Raw genomic sequence first — 15,141 nt, forward strand, 5'->3', positions numbered from 1 at the left:
TTTAAGCGTACCTTCTGACAAAAAAAGTCCTGTCTAATTATCAGCACATTATCTAACAGGTGTGCATGTGTTAATTCTTGCACCATTATAAAGTGATCCTGTGTAGGCCAACTCTCTGAGACTTCAACTCCAAATGCAAACTTTGGTTATTAGATAATACATAATCCAAAGAACACAGATAATGAGAACTATTCTGGTCTTCACAATACCAAGCTTCATTATGTCTTTGTTCTGAGGATTGTGGAGAAGAGTCATACCCAATTCAAAACATTAACTATGTTTCTCTCTCTCTATAGATGTAGCCCGAGCTATTGAACCTCTCCACAATTCTTTGTGCATGTTTCATTAATGTCTTTGCTGTAACACCAATACGGTTAAAGGGAGAGTATTCCACTGCATCAAGAGTGCAATGTACCGCTATGACTGACAGTCAGCGTTATCAACAATGATCAACTTATTTTCTACTGTTGAGAAAGCCACAACCAATGTACATTATAATTTGTTTTTTACTTCAACAGTGATTGGAGACGGAGAACTTTACCAATGCAAGAAGCGGAAAACATATTCATATCAGACACAAATTCTCCCTTCCTGATCCTACAATTTTCATAAGTGCAGTACTTGAAATACCTGAATCACCATCTGATGCTCTATTTCTACATCTAATCGAGATGCCCTCAACCTTTAGATAGCCATTTAAGATTTAGCCGAATAAATCAAAAAACATAGCCATCTGAAGATACTGCAGGATTCTATTGCATACTATAAGAGCTGAGCAAAGTCTAACTCTTTCAGAAAGGGGAGAGCACACTGACTTCTTTTAAATTAGTCAACAAGCTTGAATTTCCTAAAAAAAAAACAAATGAGGGGCTAATGAACATTAACTTTCTGATTCAGCAAAGACACATTTACAATCAGGTATTATATACAAGGTTAATTACTCCACACTTTAAAGTCAGTCATTGTACGTGAAGCATTCTGACATATTTCAGCCGTAAGGCACTGTATTTTTTTCCCTTTCCAGATGCAGAATCAGGCTACACATATTCTGGACTTTTGAGTCAAAATATCTCTCTGATGCAGAAGGCAGACTAAGAATAAGTCCAGAAATAAGAATTTGACATCGATAAGCTATTTTTCCAGTATAAGGTTGTGTTGTCAGATATAGCAGGTAATATAAGTTAGAGGTTGGACTTTGAGAATAGATCAAAATATAACAGTTACCATTATCCCTTAACTGAAACTCCAAGTGTAAGAATATTTTCAATAACATGGTAAAAAAAATTATTTTATTGCATCCTGCCATGTCACTTGCAGTACCACACATTGAAGTTGCTTTTAGTCGTGCTAAGCCAAACACTAATAGATAAACAGCTGTTCTGAAAAAGGAAAAAAGTGAATGATATATTCAGTGATTATTAAAATCAGAAAGTCAATTACGCTTTTACATATGGATCCTACAGTAGAGTCTTCCAGTTTGACGAAACAAATCACAGTAACCCATGAGGCAACAGTCAGTTTGTGACTGCATTCAACTGCAACAAAACAATTTCAATTAGTGAAAGACTTAAACTAATAATGCTCTCTGCAACAAGAAATTCCAAAACGAAGAAATGAAGTGATGATATCTTCTGAATCTGCATTACCTTCGGCTGAGGGCAGCTGCTCTTAAGATTCCCTCCAGTGTGAAAACATGCCCTTCAGCCCAACAAGTCCACACCGACCCTCCGAAGAGTAACCCACCCAGACATTTCCCTCTGACTAATGCACCTCACACTATGGTCAATTTAGCATGGCCAATTCACCTGACCTGCACATTTTTGGACTGTGGGAGGAAACCGGAGCACCCAGAGGAAACCCACACAGAGGCTGGGAGAATGTGCAAACTCCACACAGACAGTTGCCCAAGGCTAGAATCAAACCTGGAACCCTGGTGGTGAGAGGCAGCTGTGCTAATCACTGAGCCACTGTGTCGCCCACCCAGATGCTGGGTGATATTTGTAAAAACAGCTTTTGATAGAGACCGAAATGTCTCTCTCATTCCTCAAAGACAATGTTTCACAGCATTTGTTCTCCTTTGTGTGCGCAACCAATGAAATGTTCTATTCTGTAGTCTGCAGGTTTGTAGTCTTGCTCAAGTTTTACCAGAGAAATTGAAATCATCAGCCCTTTTAGGTAACAAGATTAAAGATTTTTGGATACATTTCCCTTTCAAGTTCTTACAACCATTTACACAATATCATTATTAGGTCCCAGGACAGATTATATGCCATTGTCTCCCATATGAATCACATTAAAAAGTATATTACAGCACAACACGAGGGTATTTAGTCCTTCCAGCCTATTCCAAATATGTCACTACTGACCTATGCCTAAACTCAAATTCCCAGAGCTCTTGAAAGCCTCACCAAAAAAAATCTTGATCCTGAAAGTCAGAGCTTACTCAGCATCAGTCCTGTTTTAAAAATGAAACTCAAGTTCACATTTCCAATGCTATGTACAAAACTGGATTCCTAATTTCATCCTTGGATGACCTGGAATACCCTTTTATCTGTATTCCCCAATCAGAAGAATGTGTTTCTCTGAATCAACCCGGTTTATTCACGATAAAGGGTAAGCACTCCAACTGCTTTCATCCACACAATTTTGAATTCTGTGATATCAATAGTGAAAACAGCAACAGCTATATAAAGGAAGTCCTGCAACAGCCAGCTCATCACATTCCACCAATCAAGCAGAGTCCAGTGAGCCTTATTTTGCAAAATTATAACAAAAATATTAGTAACTTCCCTCTCATATTTCTTCTGATAGTCTAAATGAAAACAATATGGTTTCAATTCATCAATTCAAAAGCTTTCAAGGTCTAGGATCTTTATTTCCAGATATATGAACAACTTGTTCAAGAAACACTACCACAATGATGTTCCTGCCATCTTGTGGTATTTAGATGACAGTGAAAGTGGCAATGAAATTAAAATATTCCACATTTAGCAGCAACACTTTTTCATTCTCTTGATAGTTACCCCCTTCAGCAACTCAATAACAAGCATATGCTCAAACACTTTCATTTTGAGAGGTTGCCTTGGGGCGCTTGACCAGATGCAGAATGCACTAAAGTCTTCAAAGGCAAGTAAATGCCTTGCCTGTTAAGTTCTAAACTACTGACAAATAACAAACGTGAACAGAATAGCATAAATAATCTTGCCAAAGATGTAGGTATTCAGAGCCAGAGAGAAAAGAAGTGAGATGGCAGTATGTCGAGAGATGGGCCAGAGGAACGATATGAAAGCAGCAATAGGAGATAATGCAAAAGAAAGGGCATTGAAGAGGGCAAAATGAAGAGGGCTGCACAGTTGGAAGGGCAATGTGGCACTGTACAAAGAGGGGCAAAGCAAGTTGGTGCAACAGGGAGTTGCAATGCAAGTCAGCACAAAGGATAGGGACACAGCAGAATGCAGCAAGTAGCGATGACGAGGGGTGGTGGGGGCAAGACAGTATACTAAAATGTTTTAAATATACTTTGTGTTTTCACAGTAATTTGAGATATATATTGCACTTTTCAGGTCCAAAATGGCAGCCATTGACCCATTTGCACATTTACATTTTCCACAATAAACAACCAGATAACCACTGCCCCACAGAGGAACTTTGATGTGCTCCACTTCTAAGTCAACAGGTTAAGGAAGTTATTCATGCTGCACCTTATAACAATACAATGCCACCACCAGTCCAAAATAGCACTTTGCCTACCAAATAAACGAGCAATGTTGTGTATGAATTTCAGTGCTGGAGCAATGCTAGACACATAGGCCACTTGCCTGGCTAGCAGAGAACAGTCGTTTCTTCATTTTTGTGATAAAGTGTGCAGACCCCACCCAACTGACTTATAAGACCCAAAATAGCATATCTTCTATTGGATGTGGCTCTTCGATTGGACAACACTTTGAGGGATCCTGCGTGCACCAGTGACGTCAATAAACAATTTAAGATGGACAGTTAAGTATGGATAGGCGACAGGTATTCATACACAAGGGCACTCTTTACATCAAAAGAAAGAGGTTAGGTCTTGCACCTTTTTAAAGTAACCAGAAGCTCAGTGATCTAGTTCCCCATTGTTTTTTGTATGACAATGGTTCAGCCAGAGTGGACTTGCTAAATAAACAGCACCCTTTCCTTCTGTATTATAAATTGCTATGATCATTTACAACGTAGCATTCTTGTGTTTGTCCTCATTAGGGAAAATTTAAAAGCTTCAATAACATCTCTCCTTTCAGCAATGAGAAAGCAATTAGATAATATAACAATGTAGACTTCATACTTTTGGGGAAAAGGTTCTTGAATTTTTCTCTCAAGGACAGATGGACTGACACATTGGTACAGTCACAAGTGCAGGCCCAGGGATTTATTATAACATATACAAAGGGATCAATTAACTCTGTGGAACCCTATATTTCCAATAGCCCTTCAATACGATCAGTTGTTCAGTTAGTGACTGCATCAAAATTTTAGTTATAGCTTTACAATGTTGATAATACCAAAATATTCTCATAACATTACTTGATGAAAAAGATTTCCAAAATCACCCCTACATTGGTGCAATGTTAGGATCCAGCTGAAAACTCATGTTCTATTTATATTTACAGTCAAATGAAGTTCAACACAGAAGATTCCCAACAAAAACAATCTTAAATTTCTTCTCCAAGAAATGTACTGCCATCATTCACAAGCCCAATTTTCAACAATAAATCAACACTGCAAATCAGGTGCAACATTTCATCACTTCATAATGGGAGCCGGTTAATGATTTACAGCAGGGGGCATGCTACCCTTTACATATCCATCAACAAGTGTCAACAAGTAGTCAATCATAAGATTATGCAATTACATATTTTACTCCCAATAGTTTTGGATAAAGACACTTGTTTAATGTGCAATACCTAATTGGAGACTGGAGTCAGGATGATCAAATATGGGAATGCAAGAACATAACTAACCAGGACTCTAAGCCTGAATTACCATTCACTCACTGCTAATCTTTAGTTCAAGATCTTTGACTGGCCTTTGCTTCATATCTTCTGATACCTTATAAAAATCTGTCCACTTCAATCCTAAATTTTAATTGACCAACTCCGCATTTTTAGAGTACAAATGTTGCACGTGTTCACTACTTAGTGAAAAATATATTATGGCCATTCATCCTGAATTTTCTTGCATAATTCTATTGAATTATTTTAATCATTTTAAAAGTCTCAATCTGGTTACCCTTAAACTTTTCAATTCAGAAGAATACAGAGGAATTTTGTGATTTATTTTTATAATGAAACCCTGGCATTAATCTGGTAAAAATGTTTACTTTCCAAAAGCAATACTGAACAGAGTACTCCTATTTATACCACAGAATTATCCTCTCCCCACTGTTGCATGCCAAACCAGTTGAGTTGGCCACAAAAATATTCCATTTGGCTTTTACCTTCATTTTTGTAGTTGTATGCTAATGATCTCCAGGCAAACAATCCATAGCCCCTTCACAGCCCTTAAACTTGTTTAAGAAAATACTAATTTGGCTTTTCTAGATCCCAAGCAGTTCGAGTTGTACATCCCCACACCAGTAGTTTTACTCATTCCTTCACTTTCTGTCCTTTTCCAGTTTCCTATTTCCATCTAAGTTTTAAAATATCTCAAAATTCTACAGAGATTTCAACAGAGTAGAAGGAATAAGAAAAATATTCAAATTTGAACTCAACACATTTTTCATTAATTAGATGCTTAAATAATTTCAAGCAAACATAAGGCAACTTTCCAAAAAAATTTTTTAGCAACCGATATTTAGGTTTTATTTTAATGTAGTACATCTGATTAACAGCAATTACAGAAGGGTTTATTTGCATCATACACATGCATTTTTGTATTTTAATGGTCTTCAGGACTTTAAGGTTGCCATAGACTCTGATGAGTGGACAATAGTCATTCTGTTTTATTCCCCAGGCAACTGTAGAGGTGAATAAGTTTTCCTGTGTCTCTGTTTTCCATCTGGCATCAGCCTGCATCACTCCAAAAGCTGTTAAATGTTTGTTTTCTGTTTGCACTGGTAATGACTGCTTCACTGAACAAAAAAACGTTCTTTGAGAAAAATCAGCCAAATTATTAAATCAGAAATGTTTTTCTTTTTAAAAAAAGGGCAATGTACTTTTGTTAGGAAAGGAAAATGTAACTACTAGGGAAATTACTAAACCAGTATTGAACCCTGAGGGATGTGGGGGAAAGAGAGAAATTGGGTAATTTTATTAACACAATTGGAGGACCAGATTGCTGAAGCTCCATCTCTCAGGTTAATTCAGTACTCACGATCAAGCCCAATAGCTCCTAGCCACTTTCCATGATAAAATTATCACCGCCTACTGTTAGAGAAAAATATTCAGTGTCATCAGCTGCTTCAATGAATAAAATAGCTCCCTTGCCAAGAATGAAGCAGCTGATGACACTGCATATTTTTGTTTGAACAGTAGGCATTTATGATTTCATCAGGACAAATGCCTTTGAGGAGTCATTGCAACACAGACGAGAACAGCAACCAAGAAATGAATCAGACATGATCAAGGTAGAGGCAATCTTTCTAGAGTCAAATTCCATCTCCTCATTGGAACATGCAATGGTAACAAAACTAATTAATGAAAACATAACAATGGTTTAACAATTTATTTTCACAGTTCAGGAACCCAGACCTGCCACAATTGATGGCAAACCATGCTGTACACAATGCTATTCTGAACCTCTCTCAAATAGAAAAAGACTATGATTGCAATTCCATTATGGAAGCATCACAAACCAGCTTTAAAGAGACTGCACTAAAAACTCATTTTAAGTTGAATCAATTAATATTGAACAGTAGAGCATTTAGAATCTTTTCAATTAGCATAAACCTTCTCATGCTGAGAAACACAGGAACAGCAGTCAGTCTCCATTCAGTAAGATAGCAAATTAAATGCTTTATTTTGGAATACACTCAATTTCAATACTTAAGCAAAAATCAGTTTCCTTAAAATGTCCTGAAACACAAGTGTTTAACTGTGAAATTGTGGAAGAACAACTAGTACAATACTACATTGTGTAGAAATCTATGCTTCATTGTCCAAAACAGCCATTGGATGAAGTATAGTCCAGGATCCACACCTTCTTGAACCCTTGCAATAAAACTGAAAAATCTCAAATGACCTCAATTCTAACTCACTAGTTTATCCTGACTAAATTTAATAAAACTACAGTCATTCCTACTGCCGTTCTCTCACTTCTCAAAATATGTTAAACCTAAGCACAAGATTTACATGTGAAGATGGTCATGTGGGCAAAGTACCAGTAAATAATTCTCAACACTCATGGAACCATTTATCAAAAGTCATGTTCAAGAGAAGCATTGTAGGAGTGAAGTAAAAGGCAACACGTAACAATTTATGTAGCAACCCATAAAATTGGCCTCCATTCATAGCTGACCTAGACACTAGCAAGTTAGTTAAATCTGTAGTGGTGGGTTGGGGTGAAACGGGAGAGCAAGATCTCAATGAATGCTTTGAAAAAGAAGTTCTGGCAATAAAAGTTTTGTAGCAACATCAAACATAATCACAGAGTAAAATGCAATTCAACAGTTAGTGGTTGATAAACTGGAGTCTTTTACAGGCTTACCTTTTTGCCAATCAATTTCTTCCGCAGAAATTCCCGGGCCTCAAACATATAAGGAATGTCATAGAGGGGCCGCAGTTTCCTTCGATCCTAAATATAAAATGAAAATGGAGAAAACTCTAATTAAAATGTTAACAAATAACTGAAGGACAGACAGATGCCTATTTGAACAGCAATTAATAGACAGTATAACAGGATGGTAGAAAATAGCATTTCTTAGATAAACTTGTTGTTTCTTTATGTTTAATGAATTTTGACTCTTGGAATCTCATTTCTTAAAAATATGGCCACTCAGATGCATAAAATTATTATTCAGCACAGAAGTAGCAAGCAGTGTTAATGTGGTCTGCACTGTGACCATAGATTTATTCTAGATAGTTTCATTTTCCCTACTCTTCCTCAATGCAAGTATGAATGAGCAACACTTGTTTCTGAAAAAAAGAATGCTAAGTACATAGCAAAGATGCTGAAAATGAAACTTAGGATTGTTGAGGATGATGACGTAACAAGATCAACAGTCAAAATGACGGCAAAAGTTTTAAAAGTCATCAAAATAAAAGTTTCTTCTTTGTTTAAAAGGTTGACATTGAAGTGTCACTGATCTGGTCTCTTTTACTATGCCCACACCCAATACCTTTTGGTTCACTTGCCAGTCAAGAATCTATCTACTTAGGATCATAGAGTTTTAGAGATGTACAGCATGGAAACAGACCCTTCGGTCCAACCCATGCCGACCAGATATCCCAACCCAATCTAGCCCCACCTGCCAGCACCCGGCCCATATCCCTCCAAACCCTTCCTATTCATATACCCATCCAAATGCCTCTTAAATCTTGCAATTTACCAGCCTCCTCCACTTCCTCTGGCAGCTCATTCCATACACGTACTACCCTCTGCGTGAAAAAGTTGCCCCTCAGGTCTCTTTTATATCTTTCTCCTCTCACCCTAAACCTATGCCCTCTAGTTCTGGACTCCCCGACCCCAGGGAAAAGACTTTGCCTATTTACCCTATCCATGCCCCTCATAATTTTGTAAACCTCGATAAGGTCACCCCTCAGCCTCTGATGCTCCAGGGAAAACAGCCCCAGCCTGTTCAGCCTCTCCCTATAGATCAAATCCTCCAACCCTGGCAAAATCCTTGTAAATCTTTTCTGAACCCTTTCAGTTTCACAACATCCTTCTAATAGGAAGGAGACCACTTCTGCCTTAAAAATATTCAACAATCTGGTTTGTACCATTATCTGGGGAAATTACATTCCAAACGACAAAAGAATTCAGGATAAAAGGAAAAATGATAAATAAAATGGCAAAACATGACACCCATCTATCTTAAAAAAAACAGGCATGGATTTGTTGTGTATCCTTCACATCCCCCAGGCATCAGCATACACTTCATAGTCAATTAAGCACTTCTAAAGCAGAATTATTAGTATGATGCAATCAAGTAAGAAGTTCGAAAGTGAAATTACTGATTTAATACCATAGTAACGCATTGGTAAGAAAATACTGTGAAATGTCTGCGAAAACATTGTGGTTGAAGTACAGCTTTGAATGACCTTCCGATTTGAGAGATAAAATTCTATCCTTGAATGAAGATTGACACTTCAAATAAGCATGTGCTAAACCAGAACTTGTAAACTGCAGGCCAACACGTGTTTATTTTGAGGTAATGAGCCATAACAAAATTCAGCAACATTGATAGCAACTGAGGGATCGGAAAGATAACTTAGTACATACATCATAGATCAGTTGAATGAGAGGCCAAATGGAGTATAATGTTGGAAATCAAAATTATTCACTTTTCAAGGAATAATGAAAAAGCGATACTGCTTAACTCAAGAATGACAACATGCATATGGATTGGGAGCAGAACATTCAACTCCTCAAGCCTGCTCCCCCATTCAGTAGATCATGGCCATGTTTGGGCTTCAAATTCAACATTGTCATCTATTCCCAATCTTCCTTGCCTAACAAAAACCTCTCCACCTCTGCTTCAAAAACATTAAACAGCACTGTCACAACTGCATTTTGAGGCAGAGTTTCAAAGTCACACAAACGTTATGACAGAAAAAAATTCTCATCTCCTTCCTAAACGGAGACCCCTAATTTTAAAACAGTGCCACTTAATTCATCCACAAGAGAAAACAACATGGCATGACTATGCAGGATATTACATACTTCAATTAACCTCACTCTTCTAAAACAAGGCCAGTTTGTTTGATTACTCTCCATCCCTTTAAACTCAGTACCAATCTTGAAAAGCATTTATAAATTTATTTTCACAAAACCCATTCAGAACAAAACATAATAAAGATCCACATGCTTGAATTTGGCATCAGTTAGCATCACAAATGCACCAAAAATCTGAATGGGGTGTCTCCAGTAGGACATCACTCCTGCTACTGACCCAGGGCTATTATTTTCTGGGTAGGTGGGCTAAGAAAATTGCAGCTGGACCAAGTTTTCAGTCAGTAATGTGGCTTTTTACACCATGAAAATTTCAAAATGTTGACAGCTGTTTTGAGAAATTCCTTGAAAAAAAACAGCTACTCAAAACTAAAGATTTTAGATCATCTTTTGTTTGCTTTCAAAATATACTTCTTTCATTCGTTGTGAAATACATCAGACATCCTGAGGTCAGGAAAGAAATTATATACATGCAATATTTCCATTACTGTGCATTTAAAAATATTATTTTTGATAGTTTCTTCAATGATTAAGATGATGTTTTGAACACAATCATTCAGAACTTCTAGGCATACTTTCACTTCTATATTAATGAACAAGAACAAAAAACAATTCAGAAACCTGGGTCTACGCTTTCAATTTTCATGTAAATTATAGGGACATCTCGACTACGCTATCAAACTGACATTATCATACCTTTATAAGCCAGGAGCTGACCCAATAACAACTTTGAAAATACATTAACAAACTCCATGCTAACATCTAAGCTCAAAGGCCAAGAAAATTCATCATGCTATTATTTTATCAAATGATCAAAGGTACAGGATTGGTTCCCAAAAGAAAAAATAAGAACCATCACTCCCTTCCTTTACAATAACCTTCACTATGGGCTTTAAGATACATTACCATAATACATACTTTTTAAAATCAGTCAGATATCAGCAACAAGAGATACAAAACTGTGCAATAATATGGTCTTTCCTTTGATTGAAATTTAGTGGCTCCTTGTTAAGTTAGGTCATATATATATATATACACACACACACACACACACACACACACGGCAAGCTCCCTATGTTATTTGAACAGAGCTTAGTCTTGTTCTCATTTCTTGAAGACTGATGCAGTATTACTTGCAGTGTTATTTGTTGTTTGTTCAACTGTAACATAACTAGAGACACCCCAATACTTTGATAGAAAAATCCTGCATTTGGGCATTGTTTTCATTCCTCTATTGATGCCATCAATTGCTCAGGGCCAAAGGTTAAGGAAAAGCAGCTTCAGAAAGCATCAGGAGCAAAAATATTTGCGTATCAGCAGAGTTTTGAGACTTACAGAACTCGAGTTAGATACAAGTTCAAAGCACCTGTCCAAGTGCAAAAACATAGCACAATTAAATTTCTGGATTTTTTTTTAAAGACAGCTTATTGAATCAGTCCTGGGCTATCATGTAGATCTCATGAAATTATCAAACACTAGCAGCAGAGCAGAATCCTACAAGATCTGACGGTTGTCTACAGAAGCTCCAGTCAGAGTAATAGAGTCAGAGATGTACAGCACGGAAACAGACCCTTCAGTCCAACTCGTCCATGCCGACCAGGTATCCCACCTGCCAGCACATGGCCTATATCTCTCCAAATCCCTCCTATTCATATACCCATCCAGATGCCTTTTAAATGTTGCAATTGTACAAGCCTCCACCACTTGCCCTGGCCACTCATTCCATACACGTACCACCCTTTGAAAGTGCTGCCCCTTAGGTCTTTTTTTATATCTTTCCCCTTTCACCCTAAAACTATGCCTTCTAGTTCTGGACTGCCCCACCCTAGGGAAATTACTTTGTCTATTTATCCTATCCATGCTCCTCATGAGTTGTTTTTTAAATTTATCTCCAAGAAGTGGGTGTCACTGCCTAGTCAACATTTATTACCCAAGCTCAGTTGCCCTTAAGATGATGAGCTGCCTTCTTGAACCATTGCAGGTCTTGATGCAGTTGAAGATAAATTGTTTCAGCATCTGAGTTATCATGAATGGTTCTGAACAATTATGCATAAAGTGAACATTCTCACTTCTGCCCTTACAACGGAGAGATTGGCGAAACAGCTGAAGATGGTTGGGCCTAGAACACTACCACAAAAACTCCGGCAGAGATGTCCTACAACAACCACAATCATCATTTTACATGTCTGGTAGGACTCCAACCAGCAGAGGTTTCACCTGATTCTGTTCCTACTCTCCTCAGGTTACAAGTCAGGAAAGTTATATTAGAAGGCAGGAGGCGATTGCCTAATGGTATGATCATTGGACTTTTAATCTAGAGAACGAGATAATGTTTTGGGGACCTAGGTACAAATCCTGCCACAGCAGACAGTGGAGTATAAATTCAAGAATAATAATTCTGGAATTAAGACTCTAATGTTGACCATGAATCCACTCCACTCATGCCTTTTAGAAAAGGAAATCTGCCAGTGACTCTAGACCCACACAATGTGGTTGACTCTCATCTGCCCTCTGGGCAATTAGGAATAGGCAATAATTGTTGGTCTTGCTCACAATGCCCTCATTCAGTGGACAAATTTTTTAAAAAATTGGCCACTAGTGCTTTTAGTCAAAGTTCTTGACATCTGGAGAGTCTGGAGACAGGAAGAGGTTGCAGCTTGAAACTATTTAGAATTTACCATGAATTGGCAACCTCCAAGACAATCCAGATCGTAAAATAGTGTGCACTAATTTTAGAGAATTAGACACCACAAATAAAGAAACTAACACAATCATCAAGTCCAAAAGCTTGCTGCACCAATGAAGCAGAAGTAAAGAAATTCATGTTAAAAGTAAAACAGAGACATTCCCAGCTTCAGAATCACTGAAAAAACAAATTCCACTTCATTTTAATTTAACATACGACATAATTTCATTGGAGATAGTGAAAATGTTATTTAATACAGTCAAAAACAAGCTGTGTGGCTTCAAGTCCTTTTGAAAGTTCTAGACCCTACTAAACAAGGCCTGCAATTCGGAGCTAAAATTGTTACACTAAAAAAAAAGTTATTTATGTCCATGCAATTGGACATTTGTAGTTGCATTCTTTGGTATTGGAGTGGTTTCTGTTACAAACAACATGCTCAGAGGTGTTATTACACACCTTTGAAGCAGGTGGGTCTTGAACCCAAAGCTTCTTGGCCTAGAGGTAGGGGCACTCCCATTGCACATCAAGAGTCCTTATGTTGGTGGATAATCTGGTTCAGCATTGGTAGCAAATATGTACAGCTATATTCTTATGAAACTGTTCAAAGACGTTATTATACAACAGGTATGACTTGAACTCAAGTTCCCTGGCTCTTCTGTGCAACAACCCTAAACGTAGTTATTTTTCTAATCAAAATGTTTAGAGATGTTATGACACACTCCTGTAGCAGCAGGTGGGATAAGACTATGAAGCCATCTACCTATGGCTTTAGAACAGACTACATTGCAATTGTTTTCTCAACTGAAAGTATGAACTTTTGTTATATTGTCAAGATCCGTTCACCCATCCGCTACAACCTCTCCACCCCATAGCTGTACTCATTTTAAACATCCCCCTTAATTCTATTTCACTCTGTTGTATTTTCTCATCGGTCCAACCACAAATGTTTATCAGGCAAGTCCAAATGAACTCAAAATTATTGCCAATAGTCTCTGCGATACTGTGATCTGGAGGCAACTGAACAAATCTACTAGTATTTTTGCATTTCACAATGGTTACAGTTCAGGAGACAATTCAGCCCACCATGTTTGAAAGCTCCATTGGTGGTCCAATAGATTCAGGGAAAATTTTTTGTTTATTCGTTCACGAGGTAAGGGCCTTGCTAGCTAGGCTCACAGTTATTGCCCATTGGACAGTTTAGAATCAAACACATTGCTGTGGGTCTGGAGTCAATGTAGGACAAACCAGGTAGGGATGAAGGTTTCCTTCCCTAAAGGACACTAGTGAACCAGATGGATTATTCCCGACAATCGACAATGGATTTATGGCAATCATTAAGACTCTTAATTCCAGATATTTACTGAATTCAAGTTCCACCAACTGCCGTGATGGGATTCGAATCCAGGTCCCCAGAATGTTGGTTGGGTCTCTGGATTAATAGTCCAATGATAAAACCACTAGGCCATTGCCTACCCAATATGCAAGCTGTTCAGCTATCTAGAAACTAATCTACCACCACTTCTCTGCCCCTACCCTATAGTAATACATATTCTTGTTTATTAGATGGTCCAATTCTCTCTTTAAGGCCTAGACTGATCCTGCCTTCACCGTTTCACTACTTTAAATCTGCCCTCTAGGTTTTTGATTTTTCCAATGAGGGGGTGAGTGGTCAGTTGTCTATAGATAATGTGAAGCTATGTAACTGCACTCTTTGTTCCTTAACCTTCAATTCTGTGCTTGAACTCTCAGATACCCACCCCCTTCCTTCAACACTGCAGTGTCCTTAAGCAAAAATGGCACCCTCCTTTTCTTCAATCCTCTATCTCTGAACATCTCGTAACCAGGAATATTCAGCCAGTCCCACCCTTTCTTAAACCAGGTCTCCATTATTGCTACGTCTTAATGCTATAAGGTGGTCTGTGCCACTAATTGTCCAATGTTAACTATACTGCTTGCATTCACATAGTTATGCTGCTTCTATGGTGTAGGTTTCATTATCTTCTCCTCACTCTAATTCAACATATGAACTTACTATTCTCTATTCTAGTTCTCTCTGTCCCCCAACTATTTTGAACATCCTGACACCACACTAATCTTCTCTCCTGGCTCCCACTTACTCCTCCTGACTCCCACTTACTCCTCCTGAATTAATTAGTTTAAATACTCTCCAACAGCACTAGTGAACACTCCGGAAGGACCTGGATTTCTGGCTCTATTCAGGTGCAGACTATTCAGCTTGTACAGGTGCAATTATTCCCATAGCCAACCCCACAAATCAGAAGTACTCCTTCTTGCACCATCTTTCTAGCTCCTCCATAAAACCACAAGAGCAGAAATTAGGCTATTCGGCCCATCAAGTCTGCTCCACCATTCGATCATGGCTAATAGGTTTGTCAATCCCATTTTCCCCACTTTCTCCCCTTAATGTTTGAACCTCTGCAATCAAGAACTTACCTATCTCTGCCTTAAATATACTCAGTCACCTGGCCGCCATCGCCGTTTTTGGCAATGAAATCCAAAGATTTACCACTCTGTGGCCAAAGAATTTCCTCCTTATCTTTGTTCTAAAGGGTCTTCCCTTTACTCTAAGGCTA

The 15,141-nt window shown here is 38.0% G+C and overlaps 1 protein-coding gene across 1 annotated transcript in view; it reads right to left on the reverse strand.

Annotated features, from left to right (window-relative positions):
* snd1 (staphylococcal nuclease and tudor domain containing 1) overlaps window positions 1–15,141 on the reverse strand; it is an 868,653-nt gene that overhangs the window by 744,432 nt on the left and 109,080 nt on the right. The window contains exon 11 of the mRNA XM_072562814.1: window positions 7,678–7,764. Within this exon, the coding sequence (XP_072418915.1) occupies window positions 7,678–7,764 (87 nt within the window). The remainder of the gene's footprint in view (window positions 1–7,677; window positions 7,765–15,141) is intronic.

This window comes from Chiloscyllium punctatum, chromosome 44, assembly GCF_047496795.1.
Source record: "Chiloscyllium punctatum isolate Juve2018m chromosome 44, sChiPun1.3, whole genome shotgun sequence".
In the NCBI taxonomy this organism is placed as follows: Eukaryota; Metazoa; Chordata; class Chondrichthyes; order Orectolobiformes; family Hemiscylliidae; genus Chiloscyllium; species Chiloscyllium punctatum.